This window comes from Ictalurus furcatus, chromosome 20 (assembly GCF_023375685.1).
Source record: "Ictalurus furcatus strain D&B chromosome 20, Billie_1.0, whole genome shotgun sequence".
Classification (NCBI taxonomy): domain Eukaryota; kingdom Metazoa; phylum Chordata; class Actinopteri; order Siluriformes; family Ictaluridae; genus Ictalurus; species Ictalurus furcatus.
In genome coordinates, this window is record NC_071274.1 from 17508393 (window position 1) to 17536388 (window position 27996).

At 37.7% G+C, this 27996-nt stretch overlaps 1 protein-coding gene across 1 annotated transcript; it reads right to left on the bottom strand.

Annotated features, from left to right (window-relative positions):
• Positions 1–102: 102 nt before the first annotated feature.
• On the bottom strand, positions 103–27994 carry LOC128623820 (uncharacterized). Its single transcript, XM_053650923.1, has 15 exons — positions 26564–27994; positions 26260–26357; positions 24693–24807; positions 22047–22216; positions 21558–21709; positions 20330–20495; positions 20151–20233; positions 14477–14699; positions 8199–8387; positions 7960–8058; positions 6478–6621; positions 6032–6160; positions 5834–5921; positions 5064–5145; positions 103–4530 (listed from the first exon to the last, which is right to left on the bottom strand). Exons 2-15 carry the CDS (start codon positions 26330–26332, stop codon positions 2848–2850), a joined length of 3396 nt encoding a protein of 1131 aa, XP_053506898.1. The 5' UTR covers positions 26333–26357; positions 26564–27994; the 3' UTR covers positions 103–2847.
• Positions 27995–27996: the final 2 nt, after the last annotated feature.

Below are 27996 nucleotides of genomic sequence, written 5' to 3' on the forward strand. Positions count from 1 at the left end.
CACCTCAAGTCCAGTTTTCCAAGGCTAGGCTCTGGATCCACCGCAACCCTGACCAGGTTAAAGCAGGTTACTGAAAGGGTGTGAGTGAGTGAGTGAGGAACCAACCAAACAGACTTGAACAGATCTTCAGTCAAACACAAATGATACCTGGAGTTCAGTCCAAGGGAAATAACTGAAGCCAATGCAGTGGATTTTGAAGGGTTGCCAAGAACTTCAAATTGTCATTACTGAAGGTAGCAACTGATAATCACTTAGCTACCATGACTCCTGAAAAAATGGTGGTGACAAATCATATAACGTTATATTTAGTAACAATACATTGTATCTAATAGTGGGGAAATCCATGGATAAATTAACTGCACTCAGCTGTTTTTTTTCTGTATTCTGCCCATTTTAATGTAGGCTACAGTGTATAGCAAAGTAAAATAAAATATGCAGCTAGTACTATACAACAACCTTATTTAACACACAAACATCATACAAAGTCATAGTGTAACAAAGGTTTACATAATTACACATAGTTTTGCATTTGTAAATTAACATAAAAAAATACCCTGCTAGGTTGTGTTTGGGTGAACTTTAACTTAAATGGCATAAATTAACTTTGCTTAGTCCATGTAATTCATGTATGATACTTGTTCATGTGTATTTAAATGGTAGTGACTGTGTAACAGATAAATGACTGGTTTTAGTATTTTAAGTGCATTCTGAAGGACATGGCAGTTACTGTTTATTTTTATTATTTATACTTTTTTTAAGCAGGTTTCAGAGTTCTAACTGTCAAGGTAATAGACATGATTCCTTCACATTGGACTGAGTCACATCTGGTGAAGTTATCTTCAGGTGAAAGTTCATCATTCATCAATTGAATCTGTCCTCACATGATGACATCACAGCAATCGTCCTGCTGTGCTCTTTGTTGATACAGAAAAGCCATAAATATAGAGACACAACACAAAAATGCACTCAAATGCGAACGCAGGCATGTAACAACAAGCGTGAACAAGTCCAGTGCTTCAAGAGGAGCAGACACTTCCACGTTCTTTACTTCAAAATATAAGACCAGTTCCAGAGATCAAAATGTTATCATAATAAATAAATAAAGGCAGTGCACGCATTTGTTGGCTTGATATGTAGACTTGTGCAACACACAGCACATAATAGCACAACAGACACTGTACAATATGTACACAAATTCATTTTTACCCACATTCACCTTCGAGTAGTCTCACAAACTGGAATACTAGCATCCGCTAAGGAGTCTTGTACTTCTTGCTATACAATTTGGCAAAAATAATAGTGATACATGTGAAACCATACCACAACTCTCAATTCTGATTGGTCAGAAGGTGTTGATTAATTTTCTATAACAGCAGCTCGGACAGTAGAGCCATCACCAAGGCAAATCACAGGTTTATGTTTATGCGCCTGTTCTAATACATTATTAATTTTATAGCAACAACTAATTCACCAGGATTTGTAAGGCAGACATAATTTAAAGGATTATAGTAATTTAAAACATAATCATTACTCTGGTGACGCTTTCTGTAAAGAGATGTTTAACAATCATGAAAGCAGACTTTAGTCAGTGTCAGCACTTTAGTTTTTTGTTGCCATGAGGAAAGCCAGGACATTGCGCTTTGCAGTTTTGCAGTTATATAACATGCTGCATTTTATGAACGAGAGAGAGAGAGAGAGAGAGAGAGAGAGAGAGAGAGAGAGAGAGATATGCTGGTGAGGGAACAACTGCTGCTAGCTTTTATAATATGTGATAACATATAGCAACTTGTTTTGTCAACACAACATTTGAATAAAAAGTACCTCATTCTTTCATTAATAAAGAAAAATCGTAATCATTGATAAAGAGGAATGGTATAAGAGGAATCATACAGTTTGCTACTGGATGTGCTATTAATTAAAAAAGAATTAACTTCAAGGTGGAATTCACAGCAAAATGCCCATTGTGTTCGTGTTTGTTTTCTCACTGGAAATTGATGCACAGCAGAGCAAATACATTGAAGTACAGGCAGCCTACATTACATCCTTTAAGATCCTGCAGCTTGTGACCAGAAAAGTGTACAAAATACATCAGATGGTCTGTGGCCTTTGGGTGGATCATCTGAGGCTGAGACTTCTGTAATTGAGTACCAGTGGAAACTGGGATCCAGTGTGAGAAAATGAGTTTACATCATTATTATATCATGTACAGTATAACGTAAATTTTTCACATTTTTCTGGCAGTGAAAATTAGTAAACATTTGAGCAGGTTATAGTGAGGTAGACAATGGTAAAAGTAAAAAATAAAATGAAACAATAACTGGTGCGTTTCAGTCCTTGTTCAGTTTACTTGTTTCTATATAGCAAAGAAAAATGTTCCTTCCTTTATCCGTATCTTTTGACAACCATCATAACTGTTTTTAATAAATCACCATCCAGGTTGTGCGATCTTCTGATGCAGCATAACCTTGAAATAACTCTTTAAAAAAAAAAAAAAAAAAAAAAAAAAAAAAAATTGTTCTCTCTGGAAAACCAGGACTGGGTTCCCAACTTTGACTGTGCATTAAATAAGAAAGTGAGGTGAGATTTCCTTGTAGCATAATGCATTATGTGTTACGTGTTTCTGCATGATTTGAGCAGCTCTGTCTCTCCATTAATACTGTTTCTGTACAGAAATCTGCAAAGAAACTGGACATTCTTCAGCACTCAGTGGCCTATACACTTCCTCTATTTCAAAATCAGGACAAGATTTTTGATTGCTAAACTGTATATGGTTGTAGTTACAGGAATTTAATCCTGACATAGAATTATTTTCATGAACACTATTAGTGAAGTCTGCTTCGGAATGAGTCAAGGGAACTGTAGATAACTTGTAGATAAGTGAATGTAACCATGAGCCCCCTTTTTTGGCATATGGCTACTCTGATGGAGAAGGTCAGCTGTGTTTACTTTCACAATATCAGCCAAATCCAGCGAAGGCTCAGGGACAGTAAGAGAAGTAGCTGAAACATGGCTATAGGAACTGGACTCCAGTCTTGAGAAATGGTTACTTTTATGGGTAAGATTAGTCGAATTTTCCACCGCTGTTCTAAAGTCAATATAGGAATCAGCAACTGGGAGATAACTGGTAGATACTGGAGTGTAGCAATAGGTCTTTAATTTGGACGCATTGCTCCTTCTACAGAAAAGATCATCCGGATCCAGTGTGTCCACTCTGAGACAGGACTTGGAGCGTGGTGCACAATCAGAAGATACATAGGTTTCAGAACAGGACTCTAATCTTTCATAATTGGACTGTAATCTTGGCACAATGTTGCTTTTACCGAGAACTGAATCCACTGTAGCTTCTCCAAGGTCAAGAACTTTTGGACAACTAGAAGATATATGGTGACAGTGCTGTGGGGTTTCCATGACACCATTCTGATAGCTGAGGTCAGTGGTTAGCTCTTCACTTGACACATTGCTCCTTCTACAGAAAAGATCATCTGGGTCCAGTGTGTCCACTCTGAGACAGGACTTGGAGCGTGGTGCACAATCAGAAGATACATAGGTTTTAGAACAGGACTCTAATCTTTCATAACTGGACTGTAATCTTGGCACAATGTTGCTTTTACCGAGAACTGAATCCACTGTAGCTTCTCCAAGGTCAAGAACTTTTGGACAACTAGAAGATATATGATGACAGTGCTGTGGGGTTTCCATGACACCATTCTGATAGCTGAGGTCATTGGTTAGCTCTTCACTTGACACATTGCTCCTTCTAAAGAAAAGATCATCTGGGTCCAGTGTGTCCACTCTGAGACAGGACTTGGAGCGTGGTGCACAATCAGAAGATACATAGGTTTCAGAACAGGACTCTAATCTTTCATAACTGGACTGTAATCTTGGCACAATGTTGCTTTTACCGAAAACTGAATCCACTGTAGCTTTTCCAAGGTCAAGAACTTTTGGATAACTAGAAGATACATGGTGACAGTGCTGTGGGGTTTCCATGACACCACTGTGATAGCTGAGGTCAGTGGTTAGCTCTTCACTTGACACATTGCTCCTTCTACAGAAAAGATCATCTGGGTCCAGTGTGTCCACTCTGAGACAGGACTTGGAGCGTGGTGCACAATCAGAAGATACATAGGTTTCAGAACAGGACTCTAATCTTTCATAACTGGACTGTAATCTTGGCACAATGTTGCTTTTACCGAAAACTGAATCCACTGTAGCTTTTCCAAGGTCAAGAACTTTTGGATAACTAGAAGATATATGGTGACAGTGCTGTGGGGTTTCCATGACACCACTGTGATAGCTGAGGTCAGTGGTTAGCTCTTCAGTGGGTTCTTCAACATTTGGTTCACTGAATGTTTGCTCAGCCACTAGTAAAACTTGTTTATGGACTTGTTTTCTTGTTTGCTGGCTGAAAGCATGGAGCTTGCTGTCCTCATGGTGGTGGTGACCACGATGGCCTGTTATTCCTCCTCCCATGCCGATGGGCTCAAAGAGAGGGAGAGATGGTTTGAAATCCACGACTGGTACCTTATGCTACAGGATAGAGAGAGAGAGAGAGAGAGAGAGAGAGAGAGAGAGGGAAAGAGAATTAACATCTAAAACATGATCCTAAATTCATTGGTGTTAATTTGTCATTCATCATTAACATTGACAATTTATATTCATGTCCTTGAATTACTTATCAGTTACTGTGTAAGATTATAATATCTGCATGTTGACATGTAAACTGCTGTGGAGCAAAACCACACACTACAAAGGCTCAAACAGACAAAAGCTTCATAAGTGAAACAACTGAGATTGAGATGATGCAAAAACCACTGAATCATTATTGGAGGAGCAATATGTATTCGAAGTGTGTGATCATATGTGTTCACAAGTCATTCATGCTACTCTCAGAATCTGATCCTGTTATTTCTTATGGCCATGACCTGTCCAGCTGTTCTTAAATTCCAGTAAGGAACTGTACTAGACAAATTGTATCTAGGCTGTTTAATTTGAATCACCATGTTACCTTTCTCTAAATTGTATTTTGAATCAGAAAACCTAGGAAATCTTTCTGTTGTTACCTGATGTTGAGAGACAGGAGGCCAGGTGGACAGGCTGCTCTTAGATGGGTCAGGGACAAATGGACAGAGACACTGCTGAATCCTGATTAAAAAACAACACGGAGTACGTTCTTAATCAACTGAAGGTGGTATACAGCACATTTCCTTTTTATCCTGTGTACTTATATCATTTTTTTCTTTGTTTGGGTGGGGATTCAAATAGGAACGTAAGGGGGCTTTCACACTGGCAGTGTAGTCCAAAACAGAGCACGGTTTGCATGAAAAATTGGTAATATGAAAGCTGTCATGCGGACCAGGAAGCGCACTAGGAGTGTGGAGGTGGTCTGAGTTCGGTTGCACTGAAACTGTGTCGCAATTCCTGTGAATGTGAACGCAACTTGTACTCGGGTCCGCACTTGTTCAGGAAGTAAAGTAACCAGTGCGTGAGTTTTAGCCGAGGTCGACATCATTATATTTATGGTGAGTCGCGTTATGTCCATGCGTGTTTGTGACAACGTAAGATGAATGCAAATGCTCTGGGTTTGATAGAATCAAGTGAGTCTTAAAGCAGACCAACACTGCGGGGGGCGCTGGGAACAATTGCACTCGGATTTGGACCACAGCAAACTTACCCAGTGTGAAAACCATGTAAAGCATATTCTAGCTTTAAAAAAAAATCTGCATCAGCCTAAATATATAACCAAAAAGATAACTCATAAAATGCTTGTGCTTATTATATAATTATAAAATTATATATTTATATTGAAATATTCAACAAGTCATTGTATTACCTTTCAGCTTGGCTGAGCAAAATGATTAAAAGCAACAAAGTCCCTATGGTGCACAGCAATATGGCCATCACTGGTATGTGAACACTCCCTGTAAAAACACACAAATACATTCACATAATTTCACAATAGACCTGTGCAATGATGATGGACAGTTCAATACAGAGAGATACTGTATTTCTGATTGAAATCACAACTTGCCTATAGTCACAGTGACCCATGGGCTCTCAGCGCCCCCTGCCAGTGTGTGGACCTTCACACACACGGCATACTGTCCCGGAGACAGCCCGTTTAGAGAAAACTGCTCCGCGTCGCCACTTAACACTTGAGCTGCACAGCAATGTTGGAGGACTGATGTTACACACATTTATACTCACATATATTCATTTAATTCACATATATTCATTTGCCATTATTTATCTCAATAATACAACTGTGCACTTGAGGGTTAAGGGGCTTGCTCAAGGGTGCAGCAGTGGGTAGCTTGACAGCTAGGATTTGAACTCATGACCTTCTGATCAGTAGTCCAACTGATCATTTTTTCATTTTAAAATTTCAGTTTGAACTGAAATTTGGCCTCAGCTCTGCCTATGGAAAATAATTTAGAACGTTGTATAAACACAAAAAATACAAAGGAGAATACTTACATTTCATTTTGCCATTGTATTTATATAGGACAGTGTAGTTTTGGATGAATCCACGCAGTTTGTCCAGAGGAACAGGCTGCCACTTCAGAGTCACAGCACTGCTTGTTGGCTGTAGCACTTCCAGCTTTGGACCAACAGAGGGCGCTAAGAAACACACAGCGCAATTTACATCTGACAGTCGCGCAATCAACAGAAAACAGTCATTGAACTAGAAGAAATAAGTGCTGATACTCTCGTTTTTGGCATGTTAGTGTGTGAAATGTTCTCGGCTTTAGCAAACCATTCATTCTGAGATCCTGCAGTGAATAAGGCACTAAACCATCCATGTCTGAACCATGATTATTTAATCTCTACAAAAATTTTTAAAACTAAAGCTGTGAGTGGGGAACTAAATAAACATAGGCCCACGCGCCCCATAGGATTAAAGACAATCATTTGGATTTGTCACTTTACTGCATCATAATACTAATTTGCATAGAATTATGAACATTTCAATTAAAACGTCGCTTGTAGCTATCGTTGAAATAGCAGCTCTGTGTCACGCAAGTTCATAGAATATGAATGGTCACCTGTCGCTCTATCACTATCATAGGATGCTATCTGTGATTCAGACCCCAGAGGGAAATACCTACTGTAGGTAGCAAATTGATACTGACCCAACATCTGTTTTGGGTGGTCATGTTGCCCATCCCTGTACAACTCTATGCCATATTTGGGCTACCACTGACATTTTCTTGAACATCCCTGATAATGTTTGGCCAATCATGGAAAGGAGAATTTAAAGGTGGCTGAAATTCTGTTGGTCTTGGTGGGCCAATGCTGGCACAGTGGACAAAATTAGACTGGGCATACAACGGTGACCTAACTCAATGGATGATGTTACCTGGGTATAGATCCCCAGCATTTTTGCTTTACTTCTTCACCATTCATTCCGCAGTGATACTTTCATTTAGTTTTTAATGTATCCCCTCTAGAGGACATGCTTGTGTTATGTGTAAACATGAAGGCAGACACCTATATGACTGCCCTCATGTGGACACAAAGCTATAAAAGGCCTAAGGCTTGCTATATGCTGTGAGACTCCACTTAGTTTGAAGTGTAGGCAAAAACATACAGATATGATTAGCTAGATAGTCAAATTGATTCTGTGCCTAGGTGTGGGAATTAAAATTACAGTAATCCAAAGAGCAAAACTGGCCCAATACAAGCACTGATCAAATATTGTCTTAATATAGTCTTTAACCACAGTTTTGTGGCCTTTTTTTTTTAAATAAAGTATTAGTATTATTCTCCATTGATCATTATTATTACCACACAATCGCATGGCCTGTAGAGTCATAGGCATGATGAAACACTGTAATGTAGCAATATATTTAAAGCCAAGGAATCGGAAATTGCTTTAGACAAATGATTAGAGTTAATACTCTTGCTTAACCTCATATATCCTGTCTTGTGTAAGTTTTGTGAAAGTCTAATACAAACCTCCTTGTCTGGTAAATGCAATGGCAAATATTGCAGCTCCAGCTGTGTTATTATGAAGGACCCGAACAGAAACATTATACGGGATCTCAGGATGCACTCCTTCCAAAACACACATCACATGTACATATAAATAGTGACCCAGAATCATGGTTTTCAACTTCATACAAAAACTATATATATATATATACATACATAATATATAACTATTCTGAATCTAATCTATATGCTGAATTACACACCTGTAATGATAAAGCTTTTTTCAGAGCCGTTCAGGATTTTCCAGTCCAAATCAACCACAGTGGTGTCTGGTACCGGAAACCACTCGACCACAAAGCTGGACTCTGATTGGTTCACTGTCGCTGTCCATTGAACCTTCAGCTGGAAGTCATCCAAAGCATAGACACGGATGCTTGCAGGGGGTTGGAGCTCTGTTTTGAAGATATTTTATTTATCATGCTTTTTAAGAACTAGGCTGGTAACTCAATGATTCATGCCAATTCCGTGTAACAAGTTTCATGAGTCACTACTTAGGAACATCGCTAAGGTAAAAAAACCGTTTAATAAAATGGTTTCATAATTACAGAAGTTCTCCAGCGAATAGCTATCGATCCTGCTTACTGGGGGCAAAATATTCATGGTAACAAGATAAACAATTATACCCAAATGTCAAGCACTGAACCCAACTTTTATACAAGTTGAATGCATGAAATAACTTCTTTGTATTCACCTATTTAACTGAAACATCAAAAGTATTGAAAGTTACTCTGAATTGAATACATTGGAATTTCAATATGAAGCTTAGATGAATAGGCATAATAGACACAAAAGCTTGGATCAATAGACATAACAGACATAAAAGCTTGGATGAATAGAATCATTTCTCAACTACAACAACACTACTACTAAAAATAATAAAATACAATAAAATACTAATAAATAAAATAAATAAATAAAGTAATACATTTATAATAAGTCTTCTTCTTCATCGTCTTCTTCTTCTTCTTATTATTATTATTATTGTTGTTATTATTATCCTCTTAACCTTCAGTATTTTATCTAGAAATGCCATAATCTCTTTTAAAGGGTGTCTGCAGGCAACCTCAATAAAATATAATAGTTTTAAAGACTTTTTAATGCCATTTCAAATGTAATTTAAGACTGAATTTGCAGTGACAATAAACAAAAATTATTATTATTATTATTTTTTAAAACACTCTCAATAAGGATTAACAATAAGGATTTTTTTCTCTCCTATTTTCACAGCAAGAACAAATGAAAAAAATTACAGCATCTGTATAAAACACCATATTCCATTATTTAACAGTTAGTTCCAGTTCACTAATCTGACTGGACTAGCAGCAGTCCAAGAGTGCTGATATTTAGTAAGCACCGTACATGTCACTCCGCTTGTCTGTGTTCGCTACATAAAATGACAATTCTAGCAAGTTCATTACACTTAAACCATTACTACACTTGGCATGGCAACATGCAAAGCTGTATCCAGCTGTGGCTTCTTTTGTAACTATTTTCATTGTCGGAGCACAAATAAACAAAATGTTTGGCCATATTGTGTCTGAAATGAGAGTTACTCAATATTAAAAGATCACAAAATAGAAAGGCAGAACGAGATTCAAAAACGAGACAGTAAAAGTAATAATAATTACTTGAGTAAGAGTAATAAAGTGTATATGAGAAGACTACTCAAGTTACTAGTTACTTCGGATCTGAATCTGATTAAAATCAAGAAAAATCCTGTATGTGTGTGTGTGTGTGTGTGTGTTGACACCTCGCTTCTTCCCCCCTCTCCAGGATGTGGTTGTTGTGTCAGACCACTGCAGCGCATCGCAAGGCTCAAAATATTTGATCTACGTCTGTAAGTCATCTACATATTTGTCCTGGTCAGATTCGCTGTAGTCTCACAAGTCAGATTTTTAGTTAAACCATTAAGTGGCATGTTTTCAAGAGGCGGGAGAAAACTGGAGAACCTGTTGGAAACCCACACAAGCCCAGGAGGAACCATGAAACTCTGCAAAAGTGACCACAGTTCAGCATTGAACCAGCAATCCTTGGAACGTGAACTCATAACACTATCCATTATGCCAACTCACCACTGTAGCAGGAGCAAGCTAAAGTTGAACTAGCTTACCATATGGATTAGTTAACAAAGCAAGGGTTACCTAATTTAGTGATACATAGAAGTCTTTAAGCAAAGAAATGTGAAAGTACAAATCAGTAACAATATGTACAAATACTAAAAATATGCATGCTTTTTTAAAAGTTGTACACAAATTAAGTATGGACACAAAGTTTATATGTATACTTAAAAAAATAAGCATGCATACTAGAATTTTAAGTATGCATACTTATTTTTTATTTCTTCCAATTAGTGGTCGGGACTCAACGTTTAAGACTAAGCAGAAAACATAAGAAAATAACTATTCACAAAAGGCTAAACTAAACAAATAGTTAAGCCGTTTGTGAATCGTTATTTTCGTAGGTAAAGGAGCAGATCTGAAGGGTTCACAGGCGTAGACAGAGGAGTGGCCGGCTGCTTTATGTCCCAGGATGCGCTCATGTCTCTGCTCCTCTCGGCTCTATCTTTTAGTTATGCTGCTTGCACTCTGCATACAAAGTACATTATCTTTAACCATTATGTGACAATTAGCATACCTGTTGAGATTTCTCTCTCTCTCTCTCTCTCTCTCTCTCTCTCTCTCTCTCATGAATCTACACGTTACTCCTGAGATCCAGTGATACTGACCCCTTCTTCTCTCCGGACCTGCCTGATTCATCCTGATGCCCTACATCTGGTTGAATTCTCATCACTTGGAAATCACTTGCTGTTGCTGAGGATGGCCCCACATGGACAGGACAATGAGATTACTGAGGATGGTACTACTTAAAAACCATGAAGATGGCTTTGAACTGCAACTGATATGAACAATTTTGCTACGATGGCTTAGGATTACAATTGCTACGATAGCTTTAGGACTGCAATTGCCATGGACAGTTCTGCACTCAAGTCTCATGGTTATGAATTTCCTGGTTACACAATTACACTTTTTGCACCATGTGGTACACAGTTGTAGAAGGGAATTATTTCTATTTTATCATCGCCTTTCAATATAACTGTCACCTCTGGCTTGCTCATTAGGGATAAACTCATCAATTTAAATTTTATATCCTGAATTGATATATTTCTGTAAAGCTGCTTTGTGATAAGGTCCATTGTTAATAGCGCTGTGTAAATAAAACTGGATTGAATTGAAACACAACGGCTATAAATACACAAACTAATCAACATTAGGGAGGCAACCAGTGACATGACATGAGAGGAGACAAAACAGGAGCCAAAACAGACACACATGGAAATGTAAACAAACACATAACCATGTGAAGGTGTGCACCTGTGATGCCGGGCACCCAGCCGGCACAGAGAAACGACACACTGTAACTGGGTCCCGCCTCCACGCTGCACATCCTGTCCAGAGATCACTTTATCATTACAATCGCCATTGTAATGAGATAATCAATGTTATTCACGTCACTCGGTTTTAATGTTATGGCTGATTGGTGTAGAACAAATGTCAGATGTTGCGGCTGCTGCTCATGTGAATGATGTGAATGTTCTCTCAGGGAATTGGCAGAAGGCAAAGTAAGCCTGTCTGTGTAAATTGGGGAGCAAAAGTTGGCAATAGAAATCCGACTAGCTTTTGCATAGTTCCTATACTTCTTGTTCTTAATATGCAATTCAACCGCATTGGTACCCATTGAACAGAGCTGAAATGTTTAAGACATAGTGTGCAGTGGGCTTCAGAGTCATGTGCAAACACAGGTCTTAGCCAGCATAATTATTTGCTCTTCTGTAGCAATTTACATAAAATTTACATTTACCCAAGTTGATTGTACTTCTGCAGACTAACTTTAGCTCAACTGCACGTCTCTGCAACACATGAGCAACCGACCCAGAATGATGTTTGTGCAACGTGATGTCAGGTGTTTTTTTTTTGCTTGTTATTTGTTTGCTTGTTTTACATAAATGACACAAAAAGAAACTCAATTAAAAGACACCTATCTGAAGCATAAAATTTAAGACCATGCAATTTAATTATTTTACTCTAGATAGGGGCACCCGGCAGGGTTGCCCTCTTTCCCCATTATTGTTCTGTCTTGCCCTGGAACCATTAGCAGCTGCGATAAGAAAGGAGAATGATTTTCCAGGGGTGGTGGTGGGAGGTGTGGCACATAAGCTTTTGCTTTATGCAGATGATATTTTATTATTCGTCTCTGACCCTACTAGATCTATGCCTTGCCCCCACAGAATTATTAATTCCTTTTCCAAATTCTCAGGATACAAAGTCAACTGGTCTAAATCCGAAGCTTTGGCTCTGACAGCGTACTGTCCTGTAACGGCCTTTCAGCCTGGTGCCTTCCAGTGGCCCAAACAGGGCATTAAGTATTTGGGTATTTTATTTCCAAAAAATTTGTCCGATTTAGTTAGTGTTAATGTTGACCCGTTAATAAAAAGGTTTTCGAGTGATGTAGACAGGTGGTCTTCTTTACATTTATCTATTATCGGGAAGGTTAATGTTATTAAAATGAGTTGTATTTCAAAATTCAATAACCTGCTACAATCTCTCCCTATAGATGTCCCTCTTTCTTATTTCAAGCAATTTGAGAGTATAGCAAAGTCTTTTACTTGGAATGGTAAGTGTCCCAGGTTAAATTTCAATAAGTTACATAGGCCGGTTGACAAGGGTGGGCTAGGCCTACCTAAGATTCTGTTTTATTATTATGCGTTTGGTCTCAGACATTTGGCTCATTGGTCACTTCCACCTGAGAGAGCCCCTCCCTGGTTCTGCATTGAACAAGAAGTTCTTGCCCCTATTTTGCCACTGCAAAGCCTTTCCATTAATCTAACCAGAGAAGTTAAATCACACCCCGTTATTTCACATCTGCACTCAGTGTGGACAAGAGTGTCCAGAGTGTTTGATTCTGATATTTATCTCAATGTTGCCTCGAGCCTATGGCTAAACCCCAAACTACGTATTAATAAGTCCCCTTTTTGTTGGTCAGAGTGGATCACGAGGGGGGTTAATACACTTGGTGATCTTTATGAGAGTGGTGTGATGATATCTTTTGAAAAATTGGTTCAACATTTTGGGATCCCCAGATCTCAGTTTTTTAGGCATCTTCAACTATGCCACTTGCTCTGTACTATTTTTGGGAGTAGCATGCACCCCCCTAAAGCAGCAGATACTCTGGGAGAGGTGATTTCTGCTTTTGGAAGAGGGCATGAAGCATCAGTGTATTACTCCTCACTGATTCAGAGTCTAGGGGACAGAGTCTTGACCACTCTCAAGAGATTATGGGAGAAAGATTTAAATTTGGAATTGGGGGAGGGAGAGTGGGCTAGGATTTTAAAAAATATAAAAACTGCATCTAGAAACGCAAGGGTGCGCCTTATACAATTTAAGATTTTACATCGGTTCTATTGGACCCCCTCTAAATTGTATAGGCTCGGTCTTAAAGACACACCCACCTGCTGGCGATGCCATTCAGAAGATGGAGACACCACCCATGTTTTTTGGGGGTGTCGTAAGATCCAAGAATTTTGGTGGAAGGTGCAGAGCTTTGTATGTGAGGTGTTGAACACTCAGATCTCATTCTAGTCTAGACTCTGTATTTTGGGAGATGGGGAGGTCACAAAATTGGAGGATAGGTACAAAAAAGATTGGGTTTTGACCAGTGTGATGATTGGTAGACAGGTTATTTTAAGGGGATGGAAATCAGATGGAGCGCCCTCGTTTCCAGAGCGGTGTATGGAGATGGGGAGGGTGGCTGCCTTTGAGGAGGGGTCGAGCAGAAGGATTGGAGTTGGGAATTCCTTCAGGAAGAAATGGAACAGTTATTTGGTGTTTTTGGGGGACTCTCGAGGAGGGGCAGTGGAGAGTATAATTTAGGGTTTAGTCTATGATTATACTTGATTATTGTATTATTTATTTATTTATTTTTTAATTGTGTGTATTTTTATTTATTTTTTTTATTTTTATTTTTTTTGGATATGTGAGTTTATATTCTATTGACCACAGGGGTGTTCGTGGGGGGACCAGGGTGGGGTGGGAAGTTGGTAGGGGGAGAGGTTATAGTGAGGATTTATGTTAAAATAGTTTGATTCATTATATATGTTGTTTGTCTATTTGTGTTAACTTGTGAATCAATAAAAGTGTTCATTACAAAAAGACCATGCAATTTCAAATTTAAGACAATTTAATATCTATTAAGGCCTTAAATGTGTAAAATGTCATTTCAGACAAATTAAGACTTTTAAGGACCCGCAGACACCCTGATTTTACTACCAATTTCCACCAATCGGCAGATGATTTCTTTATCAATAATTAGAAATCAGAACATTTATGCTATAACTCTCAAAGTTCCTTATCACAGTATACCATACTTTGTCACACTTTTAGTGTGAACTGCCTCTAATGAAATTGAGACCATGGCTGTTACTCACCTGCGTCCTTGTCTCTAGGTAAGTATATGTGAGCTGATGGTGATGTCCCAGCTGAGTTAGACGCAGTCAGGTTGCAATTACAAGCGTGAGCAGAGAGAGAAAGGACGCAAGAACTGCTATAAGAATCCAGATGACCACAGTCCCTGTAGGATGAGTCTAGCTCATCCCAGCACGATGCAGCATAGCGCAGGATCACACCATTGGTGTGCGGCCACTGGAGAGGCTTAGACAGAACAGAAGGTAGCGTGGAAAACTGAAAACCTCTCTGATTTGATGAACAGCTTTCATTTATACAAACATCGCCAAGCCAATGAAACCAAAACAACTCATTTGTGGGCAGTTTCAGCCACATTGCCCCCCCCCCCCCCCCAAAAAAAAAAAACCCTCAGTTCAAAACATTTGGACTAAAAAAGAGGATTGTGTACATGTACTGTATATGTACACTCACTGAGCACTTTATAGGAACACCTGTACACCTAATCATTCGTGAAATTATCTAATCAGCCAAGCATGTGGCAGCATTGCAATGCATAAAATGATGCAGATACGGGTCAGCAGCTTCAGATAATGCTTTCAACAACCATCAGGATGTGATCTCTGTGATTTTGACTGGCATTTTTGGTATGATTGTTGGTGATTTGAGCATTTCTATAACTGATGATCTCCTGGGATGTTCATGCACAACATCTCTAGAGTTTACTCAGAATAAAGAAAAAAAACATCCAGTGAGTGGAAGTTCTACAGACAGAAATGCCTTACTGATGAGAGAAGTCAATGGAGCATGGCCAGACTGGTTCGATCTGACAGAAAGGCTACAGTAACTCAGGTAACCACTCTGTACAATTGTGGTGAGCAAAAAGCATCTCAGAATGCATAATACCCACATTCTACTTCTGTCAGCCAAGAACAGAAAGCTGAGGCTGAGGTGGGCACAGGTTCACCAAAAGTAGACAGCTGAAGACTGGAAAAATGGAGTCCATGAATCCATGGACCCAACCTGCCTTGTGTCAACAGTCCAGGCTGGTGGAGGTGGTGTAATGGTGTGGGGAATGTTTTCTTGGCACACTTTGTGCCCATTAATAACGATCAATCCTTCATGACCACAATTTAACCATCTTCTATGATAATGCACCATGTCACAAAGTAAAAGTCATCTCAAACTGGTTTTACGAACATGACAATGACTTCAGTGTTCTTCAGTGGCCTTCCACCGGATCTGAATCTAATTGAACACCTTTGCGATGTAGTAGAACAGGAGATTCACAGCATGAAAGTGCACCTGAAAAATCTGCAAGAATTGCGTGATGCACTCATGTCAACATGGACCTGAATCTCAAAGGAATATTTCCAACATCTTGCTGAATCCATGCCATGAAGAATTAAGGCTGTTGTGAGAGCAAAGGGAGGCCCTACCCAGTATTAATATACTGTTCCTAATAAAGTGCTCAGTGAGTGTATATTGACAATAAAGCCTTTTAAAGACCTAATCAATACAATGCATGATCATATCCAAGACCAGACTGGACCTGTGTCTAAAAAGTTTTCATGGGTTTAGGACTATGGATATACACTAAATTTCACTGCAGAATCCCCTTTTAAATCCTACAATTTGGTAAACAGAGAGATTACCCGGTTCAATCAAGTACATTGATCTGATCCCAAATTTGGTGCATGCTGCACAAAATTCTATTCTATTTTTGTATTTATACCACAGTGTGGTTAAAATCTCAGAAGGTGCTGACTCATTTCCTACAACTGCATCACTCTGACAGTAGTTCTGGCTGTAACATAAATGACTAAAATGTCATAAATAATGGTTTATGACATTTTAGTCATAATGTAACATAACATAACTAAACATAATGCAACATAAATGACTAAAATGTCATAAATTATGATTTATATTAATGCACTCATTCTAATACATTATCATTCCTATAGTAACAACTCATTCACAGAGACTTGTATGGCTGTATGGACTCCACATAATCTAAGGCTAATAATAAATGGATTTATTAGTTTATTATAATATTTATTATAATATTTATTAATATATCTATCTATCTATCTATCTATCTATCTATCTATCTATATATATATATATATATATATATATATATATATATATATACACATATACATATATATATATATATATATATACGTATATATGTATATGTGTGTGTGTGTATATATATATTCACAGTAACATATATATATATATATATATATATATATATATATATATATATATTCACAGTAACATGACAAGCTGCTTTTTTTCCTGTCTTATTTACTTCAAAAGAGAGAGAAAGAAAAACATGTTTGTAAAGTAATAACAGGAGCTAACTTGTTTCTCAGGCGTTCCACAACATTAAATGTAACTACAGGGTGTACCAAAAGTCTCCGTACATAGGGCAAATGATGCCCTTTTAGAAAAATCAAAAATGACACCTTTTAGAAAAATCTTCCAAAATTAGTTTATATTATATGCATATTTTTCAGATAACTTTTAAGAATGCCTTTAACAAATGAAGAATGTATTGAAATCATTCTCATGGCTCGATTGGTATGCAACAGCAAGGATGCGATGGACGTGCAATTACACGCATAACGGCAAATGTGTTAACATGAGTTCACGATGACTGGGAGAGATAACGCCATTGTGTGTTTACAAAGAAATGGCAATAATGTTTTTTTAAATAAAGTTACATTTTTGCTAAAAGTTTTAATTTGCCCTGTGTATGGAGACTTTTGAGACTCCGTGTATAAACAGTTAAAAAGCATTATGTCATTCATTAGTAAATTGTTGGCAAATAGCTATGGTATCAACAGTACAACACACTTTGGGCCATGCTGTTACATGACATAAACTGTTTTTGTATAACAGCACAGTCTGTTACGTGTGTTACTTCTGACATCCTAATCTATTCTTTAAAAACATGCAATATGTATTTATTTGGTACATTTTAAAGTTCATAATTATTTAAATTTTATACTTAAGTTTATTATTACAGTGTCTCTATCAAAGTCAATCTTGCTTTTTCAAACTCTGTATAAGCATTAAAAAAGGGAAAGGAAACTTAAAAAAAAAAAAAAAAAAAAAAAAAGGAAGGGTTGTATTCACTGTTATTATGAAATACACCACAGTGTAGAAATGAGTAAAAAGCGTTCAGTGAGTTGAGTTGAAAAAGAATAAAGACAAAAACCAAGAAAGGTTCAGAGTTTACAACTTATCTGCTGGCTTTTTCAGCTGCAGAAATCGCTACATTGCAGAAAAAAAAAAAACATCTCTTTGCTTTCTGCAACCCACCAAAACCACTATGCATCACGGGGCCCATTTCCTGATGTCTCATCTCATATTCGTGTTTCCTTCAGATACTGACTGAGCAATAATAATGCCAATTATCAACATAGATTAACGAAATACAACTCTGCACCCAGCCTCATTAAACACTTATTACATGAGAACTGAGGTGTTATTATTTATGGGAGGCACTAAAGAGATGAGTCAACTGCACAGGTGATTATGCCTATATGAAATAATCAGTAATCTTATTTACAGTGCTCATTATATTGGGTAACAAATGGGGATGGTTAGATTAAATAGCAAAGAAAAGATAGAAGGATGAGCAATTCTCAGATCTGCGGCGAACCTTAAGTGTCATCTTGCACTCTTTTTTTAAAAAAAGAATGCATTATCAGTGAAGGTGTATCATTTGTGCTATTTTACTTTTTTATTTTATAGGTTTAGTCCAAGTGTTTAGTCCATCTATTTCAAAATACAATAAAAGCACAACTAATTATGATTCCACAGCACATTTGCTGTGATTCTGTCCCCCAATTTAATCCATTGCCTCATCAAGCAGTTATAAGCATAATGGTTTTGAGTGACGGAAGTGGTTTACCAGTTTAAAAACTATTGGCACACCCAGGAAGTCAGAAAAAAAAAAAGAAGAAAAAAACGCCATGTTTTTTTCGATGACATTTAAGGAAACTGTCTGCCCACATAGGTTTAAAGATTTTAAACCCATTAGTCAGATTCACACTTATTTGTTCACATATACACATATACACATATTCATACATATTTGTTCATCAGTTTAATAAAAATAATAAATACCTAATCTGTAATAACTATCCAAAACTGTGATACATAATCTCATTTCATTTAGTATCACTGCCAAAGATTATCTTAGCATATATACACGAATAAATGATTATACAGTATATTGCAAGTTTGTCCAATATATCTCATTATGAGATTATTATATAACAAATATACATAGAAATAAATAGACATTTTTACTAAGTTCCAGCTTGACATTTTCAGAAAACTGTAATTGGCAGTTTATATTTTCTTTTTAGAAATAAGGGCTTGAAATAAGCAAAATGATCTGCCAGTTGAATAACTACAAGCCAGAAAAGAAAAGTCAAAATATATAGAACTATGCTCCATAACTTTTGTTTGTTATATAATAATCCATAAGTGAGAAATAAAACATACTGGGGTGTGTTATTATAGGAAGGCATTGCCACCTTACAGTTGATTATTGTTTTCCAAATACATCACATCCCAAAGTGTTTTATTGATCTTACACCACAGGGATTTGCCAACGATTACAATACTTTATTAATTAAAGACAGACATGTCATATTTTGTATTTGTTCATAATTACATTTAATGTTGCGCAATGCCCATGAACCAACTTAGTTCCTGTTATCACTGAAATTTTATGATTATGGATTATACTTTTATAACAATCCCATCTCATGTTTTGACAAATGTTGCAGACTTTGACAATGATTTCTGGTTTGTCTCAAACAGACCTAGGGAGAGGCATGCACATGCAGAACTTCTTTGTTGCCGACAGGACATAGGGAAACAGAGTCTGGGAAACAGACTCGAGGAACAGGAAACACTAGGGAAGCGGGACGATCAGAAAAAAACCAAAAAACTAGAAAATACTAAATAAACAAACAGTGCATAAACCAAACGATACCAAATGTAATAAAAATGAGAACCAGAAACATAACCTGACTTGATGTAATGCTCCAGCAACTGAGGAGAAAAACCAGGGAACTTAAATAGAGCACTAATCAAGTAGGGAAAATAAGAAACACATGGGTATGGTTACACTGGAAATTAGTGAGACAACAGAAGAAGAAGTTCTACATGGGGAACAAGGGAACATGGGGAACTAGTGGTCGGGAATGGAACTACCCCTGGGGGGCCATGACACTTGCGTCCTGCTACATCTATGTATATGCACATTACATACACAGTAAACAGTCTTTTACTCTCTTCTCTTTTTTCTCTCTCTTAAGACAAAAACAAGGCAAAAATGCAGATATATTACTGAGAAACCACAAAGCACAAACTCCTCTGTCTTACAGCTTTACATCTGACTGTTACAAAGAGCTGACACTGGAGACTCCTTCCAAAAATACAAAATAAATATCTCCTCACAGAAAACCTCAGCATATCAATATATGATTACACTCCATTTTTTAACCAGTTTTGGGGAATATCTGCCATACAATCCCCTATATCTGTTACTATAGAAACAATAAGCACACAGATTCTTACAAAATGTCAGAATGTGGTGTAATGAGAAATGGTAGATAAATTTGCCTATATTTAAGATGTGCATTGATTAAAATATGAGTTTACCTTCCAGAGCAAGGTGATACGTCTCTGTCCGCTCCTGTCTACCGGCTGGACGTGTCTCCATAGCTCCGGGGCAACCACTGGGGCTGAGAGATATAAACAAACACGCAGACTATCACTATCTCTTTCTTTTTTTTCTTTATAAACACACACCTCACTTGATCTCACTATCTGCTCCTCACCAGCTTCCGCTGTGGTGGCCTCTGCAAAGCCACTCCAGGAACTCCAGTGTTTCACTGCTCTCAAGTCCTGAGCGCGAATCCTGACAAAGTGCTTCGTTCCTGGATATAAGTCACACAAGTCCATCCTCCAGTCATGAAGAATAGCCGTCACTTTGGGAAAGTAGGCCTGAAATGGACAGCAAAGTTTAAGACTCTTGAAAGCACATAGGTTCATGTTTTCTTTTCTTTTTTTTCAGATAGGTGGGAGGCATTAATAATATGAGGAAACAACACTGGGAATTTCACCTATTTTAATATAATCAGCCAGATTAATTATGTGCTCATTTTATTGGTTAGTGACTTATGGGATGGACAGGTGCACAAAGAAGTTTTAACTTCTCTCTAAGTTAGCCGACCAAATTATCTATAGCTTGCATAACAAATATTATTTGACATTGTGCCCCAGGACAGAATGAAATCACTACAAACTGTGGGACTTTAAGAAGAAGCTTTTTATTTGCCACATATACTGTACATTACAGGTAGTGAAATTGCGTCCTTGCATGTCCCAGCTTATTAGGAAGTTGGGGTCAGAGCATAGGAACAGACTGACTACATCAAGATACAGCACACCCGAGCAGAGTTATTCTAGTGTTCTTTGGTTTTCATCTATAATCAATGTACAGTATGCATTCCTGGAGGTTGTGTTTAATACTGTTGTATTAAATGGTCTGAGCTTCTATATTTAAAAAAAAAAAAAGTCTACAAAGTGATTTTCACCCATTCACATACACACCAATGGTAGCAGAGCTGCCATGCAAGGGGCTAACTTGCCACCGGGAGCAACTTGGGGTTCAGTGTCTTGCCCAAGGACTCTTTGGCGTGTGGAGTCATGTGTGCCAGGAATCGAACTGCTAACCCTATGATTAGTGGACAACCCGCTCTACCACCTGAGCCGCCCACTGTATAACAGTAGTCATCTGACTTATCAGTTTGCATTTCAGGCTTTTCCCCCAGGCATAACTACGAGTGTTTTTTCAAAGGCCTGTCAAGCCGCTATTTAAAAAACCTGGCAAGAGAGTTTCAGTAAAAACTTGGCAACATTAATGGTGTGCACGTTTTGCAGGAAAACAGATCACCCAGAAGCTCAACTTAAGCATATGAGTAACATGACTCCGAAATCACAGACATCGTTTCATTTTCACATTCATACAAATTATAAATATAGATTCCTACAGCCTGTTCTTACCTGCTGAGGAGTGTGGTACTCTATCTGTAGGACACGATGGATCCTCTCGGATTGCACATATTGAGCTCGTGGCTCTTTCCACTCCAGCTTTAGACAACTGGCATTTTCTGGCACTGTGGCAAGCATTGTGATTTGCGGCGTGTACATCTTAACTGTGCAAAATTAAAGTCATTAGAGATTATGCATTATTGTTAAATACATTGTTAAAATTACACATTGTGGACAATTTGCAACTGATTACATCTTGGTGTGAATGAAGGATGACATGATGTACTTAAAATAAGTAAAGGTGCGTAGAGTAATCTTGCATGCATGTGGGTGGGTGTGATGCCAAGGGAGTTAACATGACTGAAGTGATAGACGCAGTGGGCAGAATTACAGAAGGTGGGTAAAATGACAGACAAAAGACATAATGCTATAAACCATACAGAGAAGAATAAAGTGCAGAAGTTCAGGAAATAATAAACGCCTATAAGAATAGGTTAATACCTTCAGTAATCCCACTGAAACAGTACGGTGGTAATTGGGTGGATATGGAGAAAGTGAACACCAGCACGTCCACACAGAAGCAATGAGACACCGATCCGATTTTCACCGAGCACTGGGTGGACGTGGTATTACAGGAGTCCATAGAGATTATATTGCTTATACAATTGGACCTGGGAAAAAATTTTTTAAAAATAAACAAAATAAACAGAGCTACTTAATTAATTCTGGTCCCCAGTCATATATACACTCAGTCATTTCTACAATGCAAAACATCAAGCTTCAATTTGAATCGTCATGTGCACAAAATGTCAGTGACCAGTGTATATTTGTATATATACATCCGAACATAAAAGGGGGAGGAGAGAGAAAAGAGAGGGGAAAGAGATTATTCACAAATACAATATATATACAGAATATATTAATATGTATGGTATTTATATGGTATGGCAGATGCTAATTGTAAACACTAGAATATGTGCAGTCACAGTATGTGAACCAGCATGAAAAATTCTGTAATATAAATAGTATTGGTGGCGGTTGAGGAGATTCACCCCCCATACAATGTAAAGCGCTTTGAGTGCCTAGAAAAGCGCTATATAAATCTAAGGAATTATTATCTGTCAATCAGGTGACCAGTGTGTGGGAGGTAGTGGAGGCATGACTGGAAGAGTGGAAGAAGGAGTAATGATTGGATTACAATTTATTCAGGATGAGTGAAAGTATCTTTCTCTCTTTATACCACAGCACTGTTCAATTCTTTATTCTGATTAGTCAGAAGGTGTTGATTAGTTTTTTGATACGAGAGCACAGTGGAATGTTCTGATTCTGATTAGTCAGAAGGTTTGCACTGTTTTTGTATTAGCATAGTATTGGCACAGAAAGTGGTTCTGGCTGTAACAGGAACAACAGGTGGATATTACTGCGCTCGTTCTAATACGTTATTGTTTTTTATAGTTACAGCTCATACACAGGGACTTACACATACACAGACACTCCACACACAGCCACTCCACATAATCAAAGAATAATAATAAAATGAATTTTGAAAATGTGTTGTAATTTTTAATCCGTGTACTGGTAATCGTTGATGTGGTGACTTTTTATGTCAGGAGACCAAGGAGTAGCGGTTGTAACACACTTCGTAACACAGTGCTTTATAAAGTCTCACAGCACGAGAAATTCTTCAGGGTGGAAGAGTTTATGCTTTTACTTTTTTTGTTTTTGTAAAATGACAAACGTTTGAGCAAGAAGGAGAAAAATGAGAGAAGCTAGTGAGAGAAGGACTGTTTATCATGGATATAACAAAAGTTAGAACAGGAACTAACTTGTCTCTCGGATGTTCCACAACATTAAATCTAACTATAAACCATTAAACGGTGTGATGTATCATACATTAATAAATTAAACATTGGACTCATCGGCAAATTGCCGTGGTGTAAGCGGACTAACACACTTCACACCGTGCTGCATAGCCTGTTGTGTGTTATTTTATACATAACAGCAACTCTGTCAAGTTTTATATTAATTATATTAATTGTCCTAACACTTTAAAATGTCTATAAACTTTTACACACAATTTATTAAAAAATGATTATTTTTAAACTGTGTATAATTGTTGATATGGTGAAGTTTTCAGTGAGGAGATGCTTACGTATCTTTTTTTTGGACAGAGTCTCCAGTGTCAGTGCTTTGCAACAGTAAGAGGTAACGCTGGAAGTTGACACTTTCTGAGATTTTAGGAAAGTATTTAGGACATTTCAGGGCAATATGACTAGCTGCATTTTTTAAAATTAAATTCAAAAGAGTAAAAAAGAGAAAGGTCAGTGAGGAACAGACTGCTTGCTGTTATAATGCAAGTGACTTGTTTGGCAGACATTCCACAACATTAAAGTAACTACTGTATAAATTAATAAAAAAGCAGGACAGTTCATTTTTAATGAACAGATAATTGTAATGGAAAATTGCTATAGTATAAGAGGAATAAAACACAGTGGTACATCCATGGAAAATAATCAACTTTGGGATGATAAAAGTAACTCCACTTCGTGTCAGGTTGCATGACAGCAGCCTGTCAGTGATTATTTTCCTAAACCAGTGTTTTATTCCTTACTTACCTTGTACCCTGTATGCAATGACTCAATTCAATTATTTAAAAATAAGATGCATTCTTAACTTCAAGACTTGATCCTGTTCTGCATTAAAATGTCATTTAATGTTCGTTTTGAGTATGATTTGAGCCCATGTTGAGACTTGTTCTCAGAGATATCCTCAAGATGAATTGCTATTCAAAATTATACAAAAAAACAAGGTTCCATGTGGTGTGCTTATCAAAGCCAAATAAGACGTTACAGACACTCCTTCAAGGGTGAGCCTAAACAGATGGCATGTTTTCCAATTTTAGAAGAATGCTGCCAAACCAGATTTCTGTTTTTTCCAAAGCGTTATTCTACAGCATTCAGGCCACAATTAAGATAAATAAACTTTAAGTGAGTTTGTCACAAAAAACCTTAAACCAAACCAGTCAACTCTCTACGCTTTGTATCTTGTAAACGGCTTTGCATCTTGTAAACAAGTATAAATATATCACGCGCTTCAGAAATTGTAAAATGAAATCATTTCATGGATACGGAGAACATGGGCTCTTACGTGTTAACCCGCATCATGTAAGCGATGTCTTCTGAACTGTGTGCAGTCCAATAACAGGTGATGTTTGCATGCTCCAGGAGCTCACAGCCTATAATTTGGGGCTCTGGAGAGGAGCCTGGAAAAGGATAAAAATCAAAGAAAATTTGTAAGCAAATCAAATGACCAACATACATCTGACATATCAAGGCCTTTGACAATTCTGGGATTTTAATATATTTAGCCATACAGATTTGACCCTCAATAAAGTCTACACAAAAACATATATTTTTCCATCCATCCATCCATATATCGCTTATCCTACACAGGGCTGTGGGGAGCCTGAAGCCTATCACAAGGGCACAAGGCGAGGGACACCCTGGACGAGGAGCCAACCTACTGCAGGGCACGATCGCACACCCATTCACACACTACAGACAATGTGGAAATACCAATCAGGTTATAACGCATGTCTTTGGATTGGTGGAGAAAACCGAAGTACCTGGAGGAAACCCCCGAAGCACAGGAAACTCTGTACACAGGGTGGAGGTGGAAATCAAACCTCAAACCCCAGAGGTGCGAAGCAAACCTGCTAAAAACTAAGGCACTCTGCTCCCCATATATATATATATATATATAAATATATATATATATATATATGTGTGTGTGTGTGTGTGTGTGCATATATATATATATATATATATATATATATATATATATATATATATATATATGTATATATTTATAGCTTTTTCTAACATCAAGCAATATGTATATGTATATATCTATATACATACATATATAGTTGCATGTCAATAACATTCCATATAAATCCAAGGTTTGGACACACATAATAGGCTTGTAGTAGTTTTCTAAACTGATATTTTTTTCTAGATATTGTGTACACAACATTTTTATAATGGATACTAACTACAATAATAACAAAAAAAAAAACTAACTAATGATACCTACATATAGACTTTGTTTACTAAGGTCTACGCTTGACATGTTCTAGACATTGTTTCTTGAATGAGTCTCCTAAAAAAGTAGTTCTTCAAGCGTTCTTTGAACAATTGCTCATCTTTTATGAGGGTTTTACTTAGAAAGGGAAACACTGTTGTAAGATCCTGAATCACATTTTTCTACCAAAAACATCCTTCCATAAAATGTTAACATTGAAAGATCCAGAAAGTTCTTTAAGGACAGCGCTTCTCGACTTGTTTTGCATGTTTGTTTTTGTTTGCTTGTTTGTTTGTTCATCAGGGGACCACTTAAACTGTAACTGCGCAATTTTAAGAATCTGAATGGGTGTGGAATCTCAGTCTTAACTCTCACTTTCTTTAACCACCACATTCTTAGAAAAAGATTCAATCTTGCACCCTAAAAGCTTTTCTCGGTTTCTATTGGACTATTAAAAGTTATACAGTAAGCAAACCCCTATAACAGGGGGTTTCTATTTTTATTTAAAACTGGAACTCTTAATCATCCAAAGAAACCCAGAACACTTTGTTTTCTCAGCATGCACATGCAATTATTGTATAATATTTTATTTATTAACACTATTTATCTAGAGTGCTGTGCATTTTCTTACCTGTAAACAAAAGCATGGAGATCCTGCATACCCAGGAAAAAAGTGTATCACAGCTTTGCTTCTTTCTCTCCATTCTCCTCTCTCTTATTCTTCCTTTGCTGCCAAAACAGAAATATATATATATTTATATATTCTATATATATATATAGAAAACTTTGGCCTCCAAACTTAAACTCATACATAACACAGCAATTCCTCCTGCCAAGCGGTTCCTTGTCACTTTTGCAGAACTTTGTCGCCGGTACAGAGGACATGAGTCACATCTGAACTGTCACACAGGCTAGTCCAAACAGTGCAGTCTTACCGGTCACACACCGCAGGTTAGTGGTTCAAGTGTAGTTGAAATCCTCATGATACTCGGAACACAGTCATCAGTGAGTCTGCCCACGCTACTGTTCTGTTACCCATCCAGCAGACTCATTTCTCTAAGGTCTTTAACGCCTGTTCACAAACTCTCCACAACTCTCCCTAATCTGCGTCATACACTCGTAATTTGTATATGAATGACTTATTTCTCATTTGCATATCAAAACATTAACTGCAGAGGAAGCGGTTTCAGAAAAGACGCTCAGAACAGAATATATCAGAAGTAAATTGAGTAAATTCATCCTTTTATTATTATAGGTGCTGTATCTTTAGTGTTGATGCAATATGTAGCTATTTATAACATTTACATTGAGCGTGGAGAGAGGGGGGGATATTTGCATACTGATTAATGATTGGTCAGTCACTCTGACTCGCGCGTGCCGAAAGCTGCTCATCCGGGTTGCCAGTTCCACGTTTCAAACAGCGCAGACGGTTTACTATGAACACATATAAGCCATAACATTAAAACTGCCTGCCTAATATTGTGTACTTCCCCCTTGTGCCGTCAAAACAGCTCTGACACGTCGAGGCATGCACTCTAGAAGACCTCTGAAGGTGTGCTGTGGTATCTGGCACCATGATGTTAGTAGGAGATTCTTTAAGTCCTGCAAGTTGTAAGATGTGGCTATGGAGCCCTATACACAACAAGCTGTGATGCACTGTGTGTTCTGACACCTTTCTATTATAGCCAGCATTAACCTTTTCAGCAATTTGTGCTACAGTAGCTCTTCTGTGGGATTGTTCCAGACGGGATAGACTTCGCTCCACACATTCATCAGAGAGCCTTGGGCGCCCGTGACCCTGTCGCTGTTTCACCGGTTGTCCTTCCATGGACCACTTTTGGTAGGTACTGACCACTGCATACCAAGAACACCCCACAAGACCTGCTGTTTTGGAGATGCTCTGACTCAGTTGTCAGACATCACAATTTGGCCCTTCTCAAAGTTGCTCAGATCCTTACACTTGTCCATTTTTCCTGCTTCCAGCTTTTACTTTCGAACCACAGAACTGCTGTTGTTTGGATATTTTTGGTTGGTGGTTTTGATTTTGGTTTCTGTACCAAGCAGTGACACTGAGGTTTAAAAAACAAAAACAAACATACACTTGTAGCAGGACCAGCACAATAACATGTCACTACCATCACTGCTGTGCTGAGAGAAATATTGTCTGCTCAGTTGTGATCCTATAGTGGTCCATTTCTACTGATGGATAGGATAAACAAAGGATGACATACTTTGCATAAAGTTAATTGGCTCCATGGTAGGTGTACGTGCTAAAATAGCAAATGAACGGACATAGAACATAATATGACATATACTCTGACATACACAATGTTATACTGATAAGATTTAAACATCAAACAAAGCAGAT

What these genes read in the sequence shown, in the direction of transcription:
- LOC128623820 (XM_053650923.1), bottom strand. Translation starts at nt 26,332, where the DNA reads ATGGAGAGAAAGAAGCAAAGCTGTGATACACTTTTTTCCTGGGTATGC. An exon ending in GTATCACCTTGCTCTGGAAG is followed by an intron (nt 14,700 to 20,150) that starts GTAAACTCATAT and finishes GTTCTGTCTAAG; the next exon opens with CCTCTCCAGTGGCCGCACAC. An exon ending in CTCCTGTCTCTCAACATCAG is followed by an intron (nt 4,531 to 5,063) that starts GTAACAACAGAA and finishes TCTATCCTGTAG; the next exon opens with CATAAGGTACCAGTCGTGGA.